The following is a 17,632-nucleotide window of genomic DNA, read 5'->3' as shown; positions in this document are numbered from 1 at the left end:
GCACATCTGTCAGACTGTAAGGCTTGGCAGCCAATACAAATGCGGCATCGTGGAAAATATGGCTCACGTCACAAGTAACAAAAATATCTTTATAATAAAGTTTAATTACCTATTTTAGCGGCAATATTGCATTTGTAAAATTGAAGCCCGACATTCATATCTTGCCCAACAACAACTTCACAAAAATCGTCGTAGGCACTATGGCACTATGGCACGCAGTATTTTGTCTGTGGGCAGCCTTGAACGAAAACGAAAATTAAATTGTTTGTCAGTGACGCTGATCTCCCCACCATATTGGAAAACGCTACCTGCCTCCCTGCTGCGCGGGCGCCAATGCTATGACAATTACGAGTTCTCTTCATTCTGATCAATAAAGCCTTGTTTTCATTTGCTGCTATACTAACAAACGTGATTAACCGAGCTGCGGTACCACCGCAAGATTGGGAACAGAATAGAGCACGCTTTGCGTCGATTCTTGGCGTCGCAAAAAAAAAGAAAGAAAAGGCCGCGATGAAGCCCGTGCCAGCGAAAGCTTGCACTACTGTTGGTCTGCACTCGCAATGGAGATGATTAAGGGATCAACGTCACTGGTCCACTATTTCATATTTCTTTCGCTGCTGCCATATACTGGGCGCCGCCCGCAGTGCCAAAGCACTGTAGCTTTTAGCACCCAAAACGATCTTGTTCAAGAAGTTTTTGTTGAGTTAATAACATGACTTTAAGTCCTCAATTCTCGAATTGAAGTACTTCCTCTATAAGTACTAATTACGGGATTATTAAGGATATGGTTATTACTTTATCTGCCATATTTTTCGCGCTACCGAGTTCCTAGTAATCACAGAAAGACATAACTTCATAGAATCTCGATCGGGAAATATCCTTACAAAATTCACCTTTTCTTTATAAAATTCTGTGCAGCTGATGCAGACACTGTACTTGTAACATGAAGTCACGCAACAACAACAGTTTTATGAAACTTTCGAGGTTAAGAAGGAAAGCGTGAAACATAACGGCATGTTTCGCAGCGGCTTCTCGGAGCGAGCGGAAGAGGGGAAGTAAAAGCGAGCCGGACATCGTGGCGCGCCCGCGACTACAGCCTGTCGAGTCATACGCCGCCTAAAAGCGAGTAGTTTAGCGACCATTTCGCAAATTAAATTCTTTTAGCCCGCAAATTCGTGTGATTCTTTCGTGGGGTGTTGATAGAGCTGCAGCCGACAATCCTGCGGCGCAACGCATCGGGTGCTTGGGCTACTGGATACCGGAGCATTATTTGCAATTTTCGCCCAGTCAAGCCGGTGGAAAGGGGGTGTCTTCAGGCGTATATGACACCCCCCCCCCCCCCCCCCCCCACTGGCCCCTTGCACCCGGGGCCCACGGCCCCCCGGCCCCCCCTGTTGCTACGCCACTGCCCGTATCACGTAAAAATGCCGCCGCGCACTCAGTTTCTCATTTCGGTACATACCAGCAAATCTCTTCTGGGGTCATCACATGCAGCTTCCCACAGCTATCACCACCAATCCTATTGCGGTAAGCATCTTCGCCTCTGTTTCACAGCGTGTGGTGCCATTGGAAGCGTAGCGCTTGCTTTTAATAGGCGATAACCTAAATGCGATGCCGTTCCCTGCTGCAGATTGCAATCGTATATGTTTTCCGGCTGCTAGATCCCATGTGAACAAGGAAAGGTACGAAGCGCGCGCAATCGAGAACAGTATATAGTCACCCGTCTCACGTGAAAACAACAGCGCGCACAGTTTATTTCGGTACCAGCAAATCTCCGGCAGGGTCATTGTTCGCCGCATTCACAGCTATCACTGCCAAACCTATTGCAATAATCATCTTCACTTATGTCTTACAGTGCATGGTGCATAGTTCGTAGCGCCATTGGCAGTGTACGACACGCTTTTAGTAGGCAATAGTCCAGATGCACCGCCGTTCCCTGCTGCAGGTGGCGCGATGTGGGCATCGTGTTTCGCTTCGGCGGCATCCGGTGTCACCCACCAGCTCGATTTCGTTTCGGTTTCCTTGCCCTCTTAAGACATCGTGCAATAGGAAAACAACAAAACGCGTCTCAGGCCGCCAGAGCACCACCAGCTCCACGCGCATCTGCATCTCGTACCGCAACAATCCACGCAATGCTTCGCATTACGTATACATAGATGTCAACAATGGTTGAGTCTGTGAGACTTTTTTACGTATTTCAAATCGTAAGTTTTCCTGGTTTTTACATTTTTTCTCGCGTTTTTTTTTTTTTTTTTCCAGAATGTATGAACGAGGTTCTACTTTACTACCGTACTTTACTACCATACCACCATAGTAGGTGTATTCAAACACCTACTATCAAATTACCTGTACTATAATGAAGAATGCCACATGTCCCGGCCATGTTCCTATTTTTCACACGTATTGAGAATGCCTCTACAACGAAGACCACTGCAACAAATTTGCCTGTACAACTAATAAATTTTGGCATCCCTGATGGCTAATTCGTTGCTTTCCAACAAATGCACATACCAGCACCACTGCCACCATTGAGCTGCAGTGAGCATACAAAGCGCCAGTCAAAACTACAGCAAAGACTCCAAACATGCCTTGAACCTCAATGCTATAAGGTCAGCTGCAGTGGCACATTTTGTCGGCGGGAGGGTATAGAAGAAAATTAGCAACTTCTTTTACTAAGTATTTCTCGTGTTAAAGGTTTTCTTTTGTTGAACATGCTTATATTTTGCAAGTCCTAAGCAGTTCGTTATGAAAGCATTTGAGTATTTTTGTATTATGCAGACTTTTGGGAATTTTCATCTCTGCCTCTTGTTTTTAGGTGATGGAAGCACTCATGAGTGTGCCTGCTGACTATTGGGCACAACTGTTGGATGTGGATAGTGACGAGGATCTTGGTACCCCTGAGACAAGAACTAGTAAGTTCTATTATGACCAGTTCAAGCTTTCTTTCATTACTAGAATAACGAAGACCAAATATTGAGTAAATTTTTCTGTACACTATACCATGCTCTAGTGTGCTATGAGCTAGAGTAACGTTCTGTTGTCTGGAACTGCCTGCGTCAGTACTTCTCTGCCTTAATAGAACAGATTCAAAGGAAATTCATCAAGGTATATCACAATTGGTACCTACAGTGACATGTCAGTTGCAGGTATGAAAGGATTGTAGAGCTCATTGGTATTTGTTCCCTATCACAGAGGCGACTTGTCCATGGCAAGTGCTCCCTGCACAAGTTAGTGCATGGGGCCGTATACTCCTATTCACTGCTAAGCACAATCATTTTTCATCTTCATACCTGCTGTTGCACGTCTTTCCTGTTTTATCCATCCCACACCCTCCTCAAGGGTCACTTGAACTGCTGGCAAATTATGTACTACTTCCTTGACATGGGCAATGTAGATACCTACATTCATGTAATTTAAACACTTCTCTGAGGATGTTATGAGCAGTGTGGCTCATCTCTGTGTTGAGTTACACGGCTGAGCTCTGTGTTAAGCCCACGTACAACCTCTGTCTTTTTTCCACCATTATTTTCCCCATCCTTTCATTTACTTCTTTTGTTTATATTGTAACGCCATACCAGAGGAGCATGGAAAAGGAAGAATCGGCGTGAGGTTTTTGGGTGATCGGCTGTTTCAGACCATCCCATGTCTTCTCTACCCTTTTCACTGTAAATAAATCCGTTGCGCATCCGTAACAAGTGGTGAAGGTGCAGGTTACTGGATGCCCTGGACAACCCAGTCCTACAAGATCTTTGAAGAAGCAGACGCCTGGCTGGACTACCACCAGAGCCAACAAGCATGGCCAACGCCCAAGCAGGCTGGTCATCAATCACCATCAGAGAAGGCATTGTTCAAGTCAGTCAGAGGCCAAGGCAACCTAGCTACTGGGCGGCGTAACCACGCATATTCTCAGGTAAAACAGATGAAGACGTGAATGACTGGCTGAGACACTACGAAAGAGTAAGCCGGTATAATGGGTGAAGTACGTCAGCGCAGCTTGTGAACATTGCGGTTTTTCTCATTGGTACCGCCCTTCTTTGGTCTGACAATCATGAATGCATGCTGACCACTTGGGAAACCTTTGTCCAGGAATTGAAAGCCTGCTTTGGCAAATCCGATTCCAAAAAGAAGAAAGCGGAACACGCTTTCGCGCAGAGCCCAATTGCCTGTTGAAACATGTACAATGTATATTGAAGAAATATTGAAACTATGCGGAATTGTAAATGCGAGTGTGTCTGATGAAGACAAAGTAGGACATCTGTTAAAAGGCATCGCTGAAGACGTCTACTATTTTTTAATAGCGAAAGAAAACCTGAACATTCCTTCCGAATTCAGGCAGCAATGTCGCGCATTCGATGCTCTGAAGACCCGAAAGATCTTACTGAAGTTCGGGCATTTGGACAATGTCGCCACAATTGCAAGTATGGACCTCGCTGCCTGCGATGGCATTGCCTCAATTGTGCGTCGAGTGGTTCAAGATGAGCTAGCACGACTTCAGGGAGTAGGCGCTGGTTATCAGTGCGCATTTGACGAGTGCATTCCCAAAGCACCATTCTGGTCACGAGAACATCGCATCAAGCGCCGACCGCCTTCTGAAGAACCACACTTAAATAACCTGAGTTTTCGGTCACTTCCGGCGAATCTCAGTCGCCGCCAGTTCTCACCAGTACGTCGTGACACTACGGAGTACTGCTCAACACCACGACGTGTTCCTGTGGAATACCCATTGCCACGACATGCTCCTGCGGTATCATACCTGGTGCTACGCGTACCTGCTCCATTTAGTTTCAACCGCGACCTACCCGTCTGCTACGCCTGCAGTTCCCGAGGACACATTGCGAGCTTTTGTCGCCGCTGCCTGCAGCGAGCACCACGTTTTTTGGTATACACAGCTCGTGTGCACGAAGATGCGTCCGCACCATTTGAAGTCTATCCTCTGCGGCAACAGTGGTCATGCCAATCGTGCTATGAGTCCCTTGTCTCCGAGCGCAGCCTTACACCTCCACCGACCCGACTGCGCTGTTCACCATCCCCGCGCTGTTGTCGGTCACTTTCCCCGCCGCAGCTGGGAAAACTAGCTGGTGCGGCCAATGGAGGTGCAGTCGCGGGACAGTCAAACTCACCAATTCCTGTCTGTTGTTATGCTAAAGAACAAGGTGTGTGTGTGTGTGTGTGTGTGTGTGTGTGTGTGTGTGTGTGTGGGTGTGGGTGTGTGTGTGGGTGTGTGTGTGGGTGTGTGTGTGTGTGTGTGTTGTGTGTGTGTGTGTGTGTGTGTGTGTGTGTGTGTGTGTGTGTGTGTGTGTGTGTGTGTGTGTGTGTAGACAGTGTAAATACTACTGCTCTTGTTGATACGGGTGCCGCTATTTCTGTTATACGCCTTCGCTTCAAAATCGCTGAGGACAGAAAGTTACGTTCGCATGGGATCGCAAAGAAACTTTTCGTGGATCATAAGAACTGGGATGCCGTATTACCTTTCATCATGTATGCCTTCAACACAGCCAAGCATGAAGTCACAGGATGCGCACCTTTCTTTCTCCTCTACACTCACCATCCTCATACTTTTCTCCACAGCATACTTCCTTTTTCACCTAACGACGATGCTTCTGTCACACAGATATTGTCGTGCCGAAGAAGCATGTTGACTTGCTTGGCTCAGAACCCGATCATCACATGTTCATGCTAAGGCTCACTACGGCGCGCATCTGCCCGTCAGATTTGCCACCGGTGACTTCGTGTGGCTGTGTACACCGGTTTGGAAAAAAGGACTTTGCCAAAAGCTTCTCTCCAAGTATTCGGGCCTGTTCGTCATTCTTAAATGCTTGAGTGAAGTCACCTATGTCATCGCTAAAGTGACGGCTGATATCTGCCATTCAAGCAAGACGCCAGTTGTGCACATCGCACGATTGAAACCGTACCATCAATGCGCACTCTGACTCGCTCGGTCAGCTTCGTCTGCCCCGGAGGAAAATGTAACGCCGCACTGGAGGAGCGTGGAAGAGGAAGAAGCGGTGCGAGGGTTTTGGGTAATCTGCTGTTTCGGACCGTCCCATGTCTTCTCTACCCTTTTTACTGTAAATAAATCCATTCTACATCAGTAACAATATGTATATGTGTTGGTGTGTATACGTATAGTTTGTGTTGGTCCTGTGCCATGCATTGTTTATTATGCTTTTTTGTGTGTTTACACAAACTGTACATATATGTATGCTGAGTTCTTTGTTGTATAGATGTGTGTATATGGTATAGTTTGTGTATTGGGCCTGTGCCATGCGTTCTTTTGCTGCATGCATTGTTTATGCTTTTTTATGTTTGTGTTTTCTGTAAGGTTATTATGCTTTTTTGCTGTAATATACACCATTCAATTTGTACTTTAGTACACCACACTAAAGAAGCCAAGCTGTTTGGGGACACATAATCAATAAAATTAAAGACACTAAAGGAAAATATTAAGTTGAGTTTGATCGATAGCTCAATCGTCAGGCTACAATCATTTTCTGTTTGTCAATACAGTTGAACCTCTGTGTAGCAAATTATTTATTACAATGTAACATAAAATCCAGTTGGTCATGGTTTATTTCAGTGAAGTATTCTCTTGCTATAACAAAATGGAAAGTGTGGGATCCGACATGGTATTGATTATACTAAAGCAAATTTTTATTTACATGTGCCCCAAAATGCCAGGCGTTAGGACATATCGCAGCACCGCCAGCATTTGCTTTATTGCTGGCGTGTGCTTTCTTTTTCATTGTACTGCCGTGGAATTTCAGTTGGTTGAGTAGCTTTGCGCTGCAGCACTTTTTTGTTTCGATTTTAAGATTTTATACACTACAAGAATATCTGGTGTTTCTCTGTGCCAATTTGAACCAGATTTTGCTCTATGCACTATCACAGAAATGGAAAGAATGTTAGTTTAAGCAGAAGGTCAATGGTTGGTTAATCCTGGTAGCAAATTTTATAGCATGCATAAACTTGTATGAAACGTTCCGTTTGCAAGTGTGAAGTGACCCGCTGTGGTTGCTTAGTGGCTGTGGTGTTCGGCAACTAAGCATGAGGCCGCGGGATTGAATCTCTGCCACGGCGGCCGCATTTCGATGGGGGTGAAACATGAAAACACCCGTGTACTAGGTGCACGTTAAAAAACCCCAGGTGGTCGAAATTTCTGGAGTCCTCCACCACGGCGTGCCTCATAATCAGAAAGTTGTTTTGGCACGTAAAACCCCATAATTTAATTTAAATTGTATTTAGGCTACTGTGGCTATGTGAAAGTTCTTGCAATTTTTTTCAGAGTTCAGACTTTGGCTAATTTAGAATGTTGCCGCCAGCATTACGACCGACACATTGCAACTGCGTTTCAAAGAGCCACCACATGCGTAGAGCGTCAAGCGAAGCACTGCAAGGCAACGCTGGGCCGGTGCTGACAGACCGGTGGCTCGGGCGAGAGAATTGGACAAGTGGCACGCGACAGGAGGCGACAGATGAGAACGACGTTTGAAGAAGCGAAGCTCGAGGGACGTTTTTGTTGTTGTTGAGTGTTCAGTCGGTTTTTATTGACGGACACAGGTTCGCCCAGAATAAATTAGTTTTTGTAGAAACGGCTGTCGTAACTGTTAGTTACATATCTGGTGGAGGTGCGGGGTATTATTCCAAGCCCCACACACGTCAGGGAAGGTAGCCTGGATCCCCGAAATTTGGAGCCAACAGAATTAACGCCTATCCACCAACGCACGAGCCGCCGCATACTAGGTGAGGCCCCCGAGTTTGGTCCTCTCACCGATTCACCAAGGGCAACGGCAGCAGTCAGCCGAGGTACCAGTGCGATGGCTACTCAAGTAACCCCTCCTCACGTCGTCGTTGACTCACCCTGGATGCCAGAATCCTTTCACGGAGACACATTCGAGGATGCCGAGGACTGGCTCGAAAACTTCGAGCGTGTCGCCAGGTGTAACGGTTGGGACAAGACTGGATGGCTGAGGACAAGAAATTGCGGCACCTAATGCGCGGTGTGAAACAGGAACTCTTTGCTGGCCTGGTTCGTAATCCACCCCGCACTATAGCCGAATTTCGATCAGAGGCGACGACAATGGAGAAGACGCTGCAGCAGCATGCGAGGCAGTACAACAGAGATGTAAGCGTCGCATCATTTGACGTTGGGTCAGGAGCCCTCCCCAACAACATGGACATCCTACGCGAAATGGTGAGGTCTGTCGTAAGGGAAGAGCTGCAGAAACTGCAGTTGGCCCAAAGCCCTCCTATGGTGTCCTCACTTGCTGACGTCATACGCGAAGAAGTCTGGCAAGTAATTTGTGAGTCATAGCCTCAGGTATAGCCCCGTGCACGGCCAAAGCGTCAGTCGCGGATATTGTACGCCGAAGCTTTACGTCAGGACCTAGGACGCACCGACTTTGGACGAACGGCCACAATACCCCAGGTACTTTCTCGCAATGTGCCGCCCATGCCAGAAGGAAGCCCACGTAAAAGCGAGGTATGGCGCACTGCAGACCGGCGTCCCCTCTGCTACCATTGTGGAGAGGCTGGTCACCTATACCGGGAATGCCAGTATCGCCAAGTAGGACTGTGTGGCTTCTCTGTGAATGCGCCTTGCCCTCGAAACGGTGAGCACCTTTATGAAATTGAAGCATTTTTATCTACGCGCCAAACTATTCGGAACCCACAGCAACATGAACCTCGATCGGCAGTGCCCATGCATTATAGGTCGCCCAGTCCGCGTCCCTCTTCCATTTCATCGAGGCGTCGCTCACAAAGTCTCGACGGGAAAACTAGAGCCAGCAACCTATGGAGGCAAGGCTGCTGACGCCCGGAACACCGAAGGCCCTCCATCGCCAATCCGACAAGATGACGGCAGTGACAAAACGACGAACAAGTGCAGTGATGACGCCGTTACTTCAGAGTTGCTGGTCATCATCGACGACTTCGAAGTGACTGCGTTGATAGACACTGGTGTGGACTATAAAGTTATTTGCAGTGTACTCGCCAGAAAATTAAAAAAGGTATTGACCCATTGGACCGGATCTCCAATACGTACAGCGGGGGGACACTTAGTCGACCCTGTAGGAATGTGCACAGCAAGAATCGGAATTAGAGGCTTTACATACGTCAGCAGCTTTATTGTTCTCCCTGAGCGTTCTTGTGAGCTGATACTGGGCATGGACTTTTTGCAAACGAATGGCACAATTATCGACTTGCAAGAATCACGCGTGTTGTTTTCCACAGAAAATGCTGTTATCATTTCTGATGCAGAACAGCCACATATTTCTTCTCTCCGTATTGTGGATGAGCACGTGACTGTGCCGGCACAGTGCAGTGTGACTGTTGTTGTAAGGAGCGACGTATTTCGTTATTATGAGGGACTTGCAGACGGAAATATCGGGCTGCTACTGGAAAAGCAAATATGTGTGGCAAGAGGCCTAGTTCACCTGCGTAACGGATGTGCGGATGTCCTCTTGACTAACTTTGGCAATGAGGCACAACACGTGGCGAAGGGAACAGCCATAGCGTCTCTTCATGACTATGCTCAACTTGCGGATGTGTCAACCCTCGATGCAGCATCACCAGCTTCTGTAACTTTAGACAGTGTCCTTACCTCTATTGACATTGACCGAGAGCTGTCATCACTACAAAGAGATAAGATTGTGAACTTGGTCACAGAGTTTGCAGAATGCTTTTCGACTTCATCGAAAGTTTGTCATACTCCCGTCGCAAAACACCGCATTGTGATCGAAGAACCTGCAAGACCAGTGCGCCAACACCCGTACCGAGTGGCTCCAAAAGAAAGAGAAGTGATAAGAAGTCAACTACAGGAAATGCTCAAGGACGATGTAATACAGCCATCCAATAGCCCGTGGGCATCTCCGGTAGTCCTGGTCAAAAAGAAGGTTAACACCCTACGATTTTGTGTTGATTACAGGAAACTCAACCTCGTCACGTAGCGGGATGTTTATCCACTCCCACGCATCGACGACACCTTGGACAAACTATGCAATGCTTACTTCTTCTCCTCTTTGGATCTCAAAAGCGGATACTGGCAGATAGAAGTGGACGAGCGAGATCGCGAAAAAAATGGCATTTGTGACACCGGATGGTCTATACGAGTTTAAGGTGCTTCCATTTGGTCTGTGTTCTGCGCCCGCCATATCCCAGCGGATGATGGACACTGTTCTCTCGGGACTGAAATGGCAGTCGTGCCTCGTCTACCTTGATGATCTGGTGGTTTTCTCCACTACATTCGAGCAGCACGTGCAGCGACTGAGTGCAGTTCTGGATGCTATTTGCACGGCAGGATTGACCATAAAACCCGAAAAATGCCACTTCGGCTTTCACGAGCTCCACTTTCTCGGACACAGTGCTGAAGGCATCCACCCTGATCCTGAGAAGATCACTGTAGTAGAAATGTTTGCGAAGCCAAGAAACAAAAAAAGCTATTAGACGTTTCCTAGGACTGTGTGCCTACTACAGGCGTTTCGTAGAAAATTTTTCTAAAATTGCCGAACCACTCACTCGACTGACAAAAGATGTCCCTTTTGTGTGGGAGAACGAACAAGAATACGCCTTCTCTGAGCTACGACGGCGTTTGCAGTCCTCCTATACTTGCCCATTTTGATGAAAATGCCGAAACAGACATTCACACCGACGCGAGTAACATTGGTCTCGGTGCCATACTTATTCAGTGGCAGAATGGTAAAGAAAAAGTCATTGCGTATGCAAGCCGTACCTCATCGAAAGCCGAGACAAATTACTCAGCTACAGAAAAGGAATGCCTGGCAGTTATGTGGGCCATCAGTAAGTTCTGGCCATACTTATATGGCAGACTGTTTCGAGCCATCAGTGACCATCGCTCATTGTGCTGGCTGGCAAACCTCAAGGACCCTTCTGGAAGACTCACTAGATGGAGTTTGCGTCTGCAGGAGTATGACATCACGGTCGTTTACAAGTCCGGTCTCAAGCACAATGATGCTGATTGCTTATCACACACACCAATCGAAGCTACGTCACCTGAATACGAGCAAGATTTCCCATTTCTTGGTGCTGTGAATGCGACGGAAATGGCTTATCATCAGTGTACTGATCCGGAATTACTCCTGCTCATAGAGTACCTGGAGGGTTGACAAGTGCAAGTGCCTCAAGTTTTCATCCGCGGATTGTGTTCGTACGTCCTCCAGAACAACGTCCTCTACAAACGAAAGTTGGAGCACAGTGGTGAGATGTTTCTGCTTCTCGTACCATCATCGCTGCGAGCTGAGATCTTAGAAGCTTGCCATGATGACCCTGCAGCTGGCCGCTTAGGCATTAGTAGAACTCTGGCGAGAATCCGCCAGAAATATTACTGGCCGAAGTTGATGAATTCGGTGCAGCACTCTGTCAAATCGTGCCGAGATTTTCAAAGACACAAAACACAGCCACCAACAGTGCCATTTGAACAAATAGGAGTGGATTTACTTGGACCATTTCCCATTTCAACCTCAGAAAAGCGGTGGATTGTGGTAGCAATCGATTATACTGCATTATATTATCTGCCCCGGTAAGCTGAGACCTCTTCTCTTACAAAAGGAACTGCCATTGAAGTGGCTCAATTTTTTGTCATACACATAGTGTTACAACATGGCGCACCTAAGGTACTCATAACAGACAAAGGAACAGCTTTTGTGGCCCATTTGATGCAGTCTGTTATGAAACTAACACATACTGCTCATAGAAAAACCACAGCGTACCATCCGCAAACAAACGGCCTGACTGAACGGCTCAATAGAACGCTCGCTGACATGATCATGTACATGGACGTCGAGCATCAGACATGGGACAGTATTCTACCATTTGCCACCTTTGCATATAATACTGCAGTACAAGAGACGACACATTTCACGCCATTTGAACTTGTTTATGGTCGAACAGTAACAACAACACTAGACGCAATGTTGCCTGTAAACAACAGCACCGAAGACGACCCTAACGTTGGTGAATACATAGAAAGGGCAGAAGAAGCACGGCAGTTGGGAAGGCACTATAACAGCAATACGTCGACGCAAACCGGTACAACCTAGGGCGAACAGAGGTACAGTACAACCCTGGAGACAAAGTGTGGTTTTGGACGCCTATACGTACGCCCGGTCTTTCAGAGAAGTTACTGTGCCGTTACTTTGGCCCTTACAGAGTATTACTTCGCTGGTTAAGTCCCTTAAATTACGAGGTAACTCCTGAAGGCCAAGTCTGCTCCACAACACGACACAGGACTCGCCCAGGGGTCGTACACCGAGTACGAATGAAGCCATACCATGAAAGGCTTGATTAACAGAAGTTGCACATACGATCAAGCTTAGCACCGGCCATCCTCTGACCACCGTCCTTTTAAGCATTTAGCGTCTCTAAGCCTTTTCTACACATCAGGATGATGCTTCTTCGGAGGGGGCTAATGCCGCCAGCATTACGAGAAGAAAAAAATAACCGACACATCGCAACTGCATTTCAAAAAGCTGCCACACCGCGAGCGTCAAGCGAAGCACCGCAAGGCAACCCTGGGCCGGTGCTGACAGACTGGCGGCTCGGGCGCGAGAATCGGACGATTGGCACGCGACAGCAGGCGACAAAGAGGAGACAGACGTTCGAAGAAGCGAAGCTTGAGGGATGTTTTTTGTAGTTGTTGAGTGTTCAGTCGGTTTTTGTTGACGGGCACAGGTTCGCCCAGAATAAATTAGTTTTTTGTCATAACTGTTGGTTACAATATAATGTAGTGAATCTTTATCGGTAACAAGCTAACTAGGCCCGAGCAGATGCCATCAAAATCTGACATTGCGACGTACTGGTGCAGGAACTTGAAAGCAGCGTTGTTACCTGGCTTTCATTTTTGTCTTTTGTAATGTTAAGAGTTACTTTTCAATTCAACTTATTTTTTTTCTCTTTAGTGTCCCTTCAACCTTTGTATCCTGGCTTCCTTGCTGCCTCTACAAGAGACATACTTTTGCTTATTCAGCTCCATTGCAAGAAGCAGTAGATTTATAAATCCCAGTCAATTTTTATTCTGCTTTCTGTTCTGTACAGCAATGGCCATCCTTGTGGTAATAACTTTATTTTCTTGCTTGGTTTCACCATTGAGTACGAATTCCTGACTAAGTCTCTGCGGTGAACATTGAATAACGATTGGCAAGCACCATTTGTTGTTTTAGAGCAACAACACTGGATGAGGAAGTAGTTTGGCACGCTACTCGCTTTCTTTTGAAATTGAAAGTGGTGTCACACATGTGATGTAAAGCAAATGAAATGTACATCTGTGGTTCACATATGACGAGATCCGTCTGTACAAATTCCAAATGAAGCCTTATCATAAGAAGCCAACAAACTCTGACACCCAGGACAACATAGGGGAAATTACTTGTGCTTAATAAATTAAATAAAGAAACGATAAATTAATGGAAATGAAAGTGGATGAAAAACAACTTGCCGCAGGTGGGGAATGATCCCATAACCTTCGCATTTTGAGTGCGATGCTTTACCAATCGAGCTACCGCGGCGCCGTTTCCCCACCTTTGGCAAGTGCAAAATTGGGGGAAAAGCGCACGGGTGACCAGGCAATTGGCAACTACAGCGTCGATTCTGGAAACGCTAGAGGAGAGATGCTGGTAGAATTCGTAGAAAGGAATAAGCTCAGAATAATGAACACCTTTTTCAGGAAACATAGCAACAGAAAGCGTACCTGGAAAAGCCCTAATGGTGAAACAAGAAATGAAATTGATTTCATACTTCTGCCAATCCCAGCATAGTTCAGGATGTAGAAGTGATAGGTAGGGTAAAATGCAGTGATCATAGGTTAGTGAGGGCTAGGATTCACCTAAATTTGAACAGAGAAAGAGTAAAATTGGTCAAGAAGAAACAGGTCAAGTTAGAGGCAGTAAGGGTAAAAGCAGACAAATTTAGGCTGGTACTTGCAAACAAATATGCAGCGTTAGAACAGAGATGATGATGATGACATAAAGGTAATGAATGAAACCATAACGAGGCGGGCTTCAGAGGCAGAAATTGAAGTGGTAGGCAAGGCACCAAGGCAACCAGTAGGCAAGCTCTCCCAAGTAACAAAAACCTAATAAAGAAACGACAAAGAATGAAAGTGTCCAACCCAAGAGATCAGATAGACTTCATGGAATTGTCAAAACTGATGAGGAGAACAAGGAGAAAATAAGGGATGTTAGAAATTATAATGCGAGAAATACTGAAGAAGCCATAAAAAATGGACGCAGCCTGAAATCAGTGAGAAGGAAACTTCGCATAGGACAAACCAAGATGTATGCACTGAAATATAAGCAGGGTAATATCATCAGCAATTTCAAAGGTATAATAAAAGCAGCAGAAGAATTCGATACTGACCTGTACAGTACCCAGAAGACTCGGGGGTACTCCATTCGAAACAATAATGAACAGGATACAGAAACTCCTCTTATAACTAGAGATGAGGTCAGAAGGACCTTACAAGACATGAAACAGGGAAAATCGGCAGGAGAAGATGGAATAATATTGATTCAAAGATGGAGGAGACATAATGCTTGGAAAACTGGCGGCTGTCTATACAAATTGTCTATCAACTGCAAGGGTCCCAGAAAACTGGAAGAATGCAAACATTATACTAATCCACAAAAAGGGAGATGTTAAGGAACTGAAAAATTATGGGCCTATTAGCTTACTCCCAGTATTATATCAAATAGTTACCAAAATAATATCCAATAGGATAAGGGCAACATTGGACTTTAGTCAACCAAGGGAACGCGCTGGCTTCAGGAAGGGATTCTCTACAATAGATCACATCCATGTCATAAATCAGGTTATCGAGAAATCCGCAGAGTACAATAATCCTCTCTATATAGCTTTCATAGATTACGAAAAAGCATTTGATTCAGTAGGGACATCAGCAGTCATAGTGGCATTGCATAATCAAGAAGTACAGACTGCTTATGTAAATACCTTGGAAAATATCTACAAAGATTCCACAGCCACCTTAATTCTACACAAGAAAAGTAGGAAGATACCTATAAAGAAAGGGGTCAGCCAAGGTCACACAATCTCACCAATGCTATTCACTGCGTGCTTGGAAGAAGTATTCAAGCTATTAAACTGGGAAGGTATAGGAGTAAGGATCGACAACGAATACCTCAGCAACTTTCGGTTTGTTCTGTTCAGCAACACTGCAGATGAGTTGCAACAAATAATTGAGGACCTTAACAGGGAGAGTGTAAAAGTGGGGTTGAAGATCAATATGATATGCACAAGACAAAGATAATGGTGAACAACTGGGCAAGGGAACAAGAGTTCAGGATCGCAAGTCAGCCTCTAGAGTCTGTAAAGGAGTACATTTACCTAGGTCAATTAATAACAGGGAACCCTGACCATGAGAAGGAAATTCACAGAAGAATAAAAATGGGTTGGATCGCATACGGCAAACATCAGGAGCTCCTGACTGGAAGCTTACCGTTATCATTGAAAAGAAATGTATGCAACCAGTGCATTTTACCTGTGCTGACATATGGAGCTGAGACTTGGAGACTGACAAAGAAGCTTGAGAACAAGTTAAGGACCGCACAGAGCGATGGAACAAAGAATGCTAGGCACAGCTTTAAGAGACAGAAAGAGAGCAGACGAATATAGACAATATTCTATTTGACATTAAAAGAAAGAATTGTCGCTGGGTAGGTCATGTAATGCGCAGATTAGATAACCGTTGGACCATTAGGGTGACAGAATGGGTACCAAGAGAAGGGGAAACGCAGTCGAGGACGGCAGAAGACTAGGTGAAGCGGTGAAATTAGGAAATTCGCGGGCGTTAGTTGGAATTGGCTGACGCAGGACAGGGGTAATTCGAGATCGAGGGAGAGCACCCCCCCCCCCCCCTCCTCCTTGCGGCCTTTTGCGCGACGAAAGACGCGCAAGGTTGAGCCACGATCGTCGGCTTCCTTCGCGCGGCGACGACGACGGCAAAAATGCACCTGGAGCGTGCATATAATTCCTATCGCAATAAAAGCATTAGGCATGGTGTCGGACACAATCGCGCCCACCGGACACCATTTCAGACGCCAAATCGTACCGCATGTCACCTACTTCATGACAGCAAGTTCAGGGTGCGATCATTATGCGAGAAAAAGGAGAAAAAACAAACTTCTTGATTGGAAAAGTGGGGTCTGCATTTATTACGCAAGTGTGTTCACTATGTGGGTAAATACGGTAATTACTTAGTACTGAAAAGAAGACCCAGAGTTTCACCCGTACCTTTGGAACTCTTCTTATGGTAAAATGATGCCAGAGTGGTACTTTCTCTGAACCAATTGAACAAAATCAGCAACAGCACAGTGGCTGAAAAAGCTGCTGCGATTATGAATCCTATAATGTGTTGCTTGTTAGTCTATCCTGTATCAAGTTTGCTGCTGTTTGTGTAGTCTGTATCTGAAGGTCATTCATCATTAATAAAGTTGAATGTATCCCACAAAATGTGTGTGCTTAGGGAAAAATGTGTTTGTGCATTCATTTCTGGACATCATACACCCCCGTAAATCGGTTCGCAGTGCCACAGGCAAAACGAGTAGACTTGAAATGTCGGGTTGAGAATTTAATAGGTTTTTTTTTCTTTAAGCAAGGTGTCAATTGGTATAGCATGTTCTCATTTTTCCTTTTTTTCCTTTTTAGCACCAGGAAGCACTCTGCTGGGTCCAATCTATGGTTCTGTTGGTAAAAAAAACTCTCGATTGACACCAAAAAGGTAAGTACTTTCTGCCTGTATTGCATTTAAAAGTTAACTTGCATCTTGGCTTTAACAAGATGGCTAAACATCCCAGCTGTTTACAGCCTGCATATTTTAAATTCTGCTTTACATACTAAACTACTTAATAAGCTAATACACATACCATACTTCATTGTAGCTATTCAGCTTCTCAGTTATGCAATTACAACCTTTGTCCATGAATTTCCAAGATTTATTTTCTTCTGTAGTAGTGATTCCCTGAAACATGTTTGATATGTGTTTGTACCGCCATCTTTTAAGACTAAGCTGTGTTGTTTGTTAGTTGCTGTGGCAGCCCCTAGATGGCATTTTGTGGTTGAAACATCCATTGCTGCCACTCCTTGGTTGCATTCTACTGCAAGCGACTGTGAACAGACAGATGTGAGCTTCTTCGTGGCGCTTACAGCAATGAGGCATTATCCCTGGCCTGAGTGTTCGCAAGTGGCACAAGCAATTTATATTGAGAACATTAGTGGAAGATCACACAAGGCAGGGGCGTCCTTCAATCTCATGGAATGAACACATTGTAGCTCAAACCAAAGAAATTGTGCAACAAGACAGTACTGTTAGCCTGCATGCTGTAGGATGCTCTCGAAACCAGTAAGGCAGTATGCCAGCAAATCTTGTGTGAGAACTTGGAGAAATGAAATCTGTATGCCAGGTTAGTGCCAAACTCCCTCATAGAGGACCAGGTTGAAGGAAAAAACAGACATAGATAGGTTTGTGCAGATTTGCTCTTGGAGGCGCACATCATTGCTGAAGACAAAACATGGCGCTTTCAGTACAGTTTTACAAAACGTCAACTGCACGCCCAAATAAAAATAAAATTGGAACAAAAGTGCTGTAAATTTCACCCTCATGGGCATA

The 17,632-nt window shown here is 45.6% G+C and overlaps 1 protein-coding gene and 1 non-coding gene across 2 annotated transcripts in view; one reads left to right on the top strand and one right to left on the bottom strand.

Annotated features, from left to right (window-relative positions):
* The window catches only part of LOC142582593 (rac GTPase-activating protein 1-like), a 90,598-nt gene that overhangs the window by 60,433 nt on the left and 12,533 nt on the right, over positions 1-17,632 (top strand). The window contains exons 13-14 of the mRNA XM_075692472.1: positions 2,816-2,912; positions 16,672-16,744. Of these exons, the coding sequence (XP_075548587.1) occupies positions 2,816-2,912; positions 16,672-16,744 (170 nt within the window). The remainder of the gene's footprint in view (positions 1-2,815; positions 2,913-16,671; positions 16,745-17,632) is intronic.
* Positions 13,445-13,517, bottom strand: TRNAL-CAA (transfer RNA leucine (anticodon CAA)). Its single transcript has one exon. It is a non-coding gene; the product is annotated as a tRNA-Leu (tRNA).

Source organism: Dermacentor variabilis, chromosome 1, assembly GCF_050947875.1.
Source record: "Dermacentor variabilis isolate Ectoservices chromosome 1, ASM5094787v1, whole genome shotgun sequence".
Lineage (NCBI taxonomy): Eukaryota > Metazoa > Arthropoda > Arachnida > Ixodida > Ixodidae > Dermacentor > Dermacentor variabilis.
The sequence above is the reverse complement of the archived record's forward strand: the minus strand, read 5'-3'. Positions and strand labels throughout refer to the sequence as shown.